The sequence below is a fragment of the Temnothorax curvispinosus genome, unplaced genomic scaffold (assembly GCF_003070985.1).
Source record: "Temnothorax curvispinosus isolate PA1 unplaced genomic scaffold, ASM307098v1 QBEX01004831.1, whole genome shotgun sequence".
Lineage (NCBI taxonomy): Eukaryota > Metazoa > Arthropoda > Insecta > Hymenoptera > Formicidae > Temnothorax > Temnothorax curvispinosus.
The window spans coordinates 1-1,700 of record NW_020214611.1 but is presented as its reverse complement, the minus strand read 5'-3'; the positions used below and the strand labels follow the sequence as shown (position 1 = coordinate 1,700).

At 48.4% G+C, this 1,700-nt stretch overlaps 1 protein-coding gene across 1 annotated transcript; it reads right to left on the bottom strand.

The window, feature by feature from the left end:
- Positions 1–202: 202 nt before the first annotated feature.
- LOC112454163 lies at positions 203–1,385 on the bottom strand. The gene is made up of 2 exons (XM_025015399.1): positions 525–1,385; positions 203–448 (listed from the first exon to the last, which is right to left on the bottom strand). Exons 1-2 carry the CDS (start codon positions 1,383–1,385, stop codon positions 203–205), a joined length of 1,107 nt encoding a protein of 368 aa, XP_024871167.1.
- Positions 1,386–1,700: the final 315 nt, after the last annotated feature.

Below are 1,700 nucleotides of genomic sequence, written 5' to 3'. Positions count from 1 at the left end.
GACATGACGAGATTTCTTTATCTCTCTATCTCCCTCGTCGATGCGTCAATCGAGAGGAATGACGTGCAACTCTGCAAACCGTCTCGCGACACTCTGATTTATACTTCCCCGTCCCTCCTTTCCTTGCCTCTCTAAATAATTGTATTGGAGAGTGATGGAAAGAGAGAGAAAATAATATTCACATCAACGTTGCCGCGAACACTCAGATTATTTTGCGCACCACGTTCGTCAACGGGTTGTACTCAATCACGCGGTCGTGTATAATGAGACAGTACGCGGAGGTATTCGGCAGTACGTTCTCCATGCAGTCGAATTCTATTCTGACATCCACGGTGGCGTTTTTGACGGATTCGTTTTGATGAGAGCAATCGATGATCACGAACGGGCCGTTACGTAGAAAAGTCGAAACGGTGAGACTCGGCTCGAGATATTCGTATCCGTAGTAGCCCTTGCAAAAACGCGCATACATATCGTACAGAATCGCCCATCTGTGTTTGCCAAAGTCCAAATTCAGATCGTCGTACGGATAAACTTCCGAATTTAGATAGAGTTTTACGTTGGTCAAGTTGCAGTCGTTGAATCGGCTTGTGTCGGCAGACATGACATTCTTCCGACCCGTCTGCAGAGCGAAGACGACGTATCGCGGTCTTAATGGCCCACGAGTGCTTGGTCGTGTTCTGCAACAGGGGATACTCGTACAGATCCCACGAACGGAAACCCATACTTAGATATCGTCCGTCTTCCAAGGCGCGCAGCATCGACAGCTTGTTGATCTCGTTCAATACCACGTGAGGCATTCGCCATTGTATCTTGAGTATTTTGATAGTAGGCTCCAACGCGAGACTTCCCACCAGGGAATTGTTGTCGTTGCGCGCTCGTATCAAGATCAATTCGTGACGAGCGTTGATCACCACGCGTTTGTAATCCTCGCAAAATCCCAGTAACAAGTTGAGCGGTACGTAAAAAGTGAAATATCCATTCGGATTATTATGTGGTTCCCAGCCCGCGTTTCGCAGGATCACGCTTCTATCGGACGATACCGTAACGTAGTTCTTGAGCGTGCTCGTTATTCCTACGTTTCTGCAACGATCAATCTCCATACCGTCGAGCTCGTATCGAATCTCATCGAACATAAACGCGACGCAATTAGTACCCAATACCACATTACCGACTTGGTCGGCTGCTCTGGTCACCGTCAATGTTCCTTCGACGTAGAGAAAACTTTCGCACGGCAACGTATACAGATCCTGCTGTTGTATGGGTATTCGTATCTCGTCGCTATAATCAAACGTTGTGTTGGCGTACGGGTTGTACGTGTGAGTCTCGATCTTGACGATGCGATCGTCAAAGACCGGCTCGCTTCCGATGTTGAGAATTTCAGTCATCGTTCAGATGTTTCGCACCGCGAATCCCAAAGATTGTAAAAACTTAACGTTTGACGCGTTGAGCTTCTTTCTCGTCGCTTGTTTAACGCCACCGAATGTCGACTTGACGATATCGTCGATCGGTGCAGCCGTAAAGATATTACTGTTATCTGTCGCGTGCTCCGAGTCGTTCAACACTAGCATCTCATGTGTCGCGCGTACACTCACGCTCACGCATACACTGGCGCGTTATCGCTTTTGCCGTCGTACGTGCAATCTGACGGTGATCTCTTCTCCGCGAAAATCGAGCAATCGTCCGTCTTGATCAGCGACGAG

What these genes read in the sequence shown, in the direction of transcription:
- LOC112454163 (XM_025015399.1), bottom strand. Translation starts at nt 1,385, where the DNA reads ATGACTGAAATTCTCAACATCGGAAGCGAGCCGGTCTTTGACGATCGC. An exon ending in CTAAATTCGGAAGTTTATCC is followed by an intron (nt 449 to 524) that starts GTACGACGATCT and finishes CGTTTTTGCAAG; the next exon opens with GGCTACTACGGATACGAATA.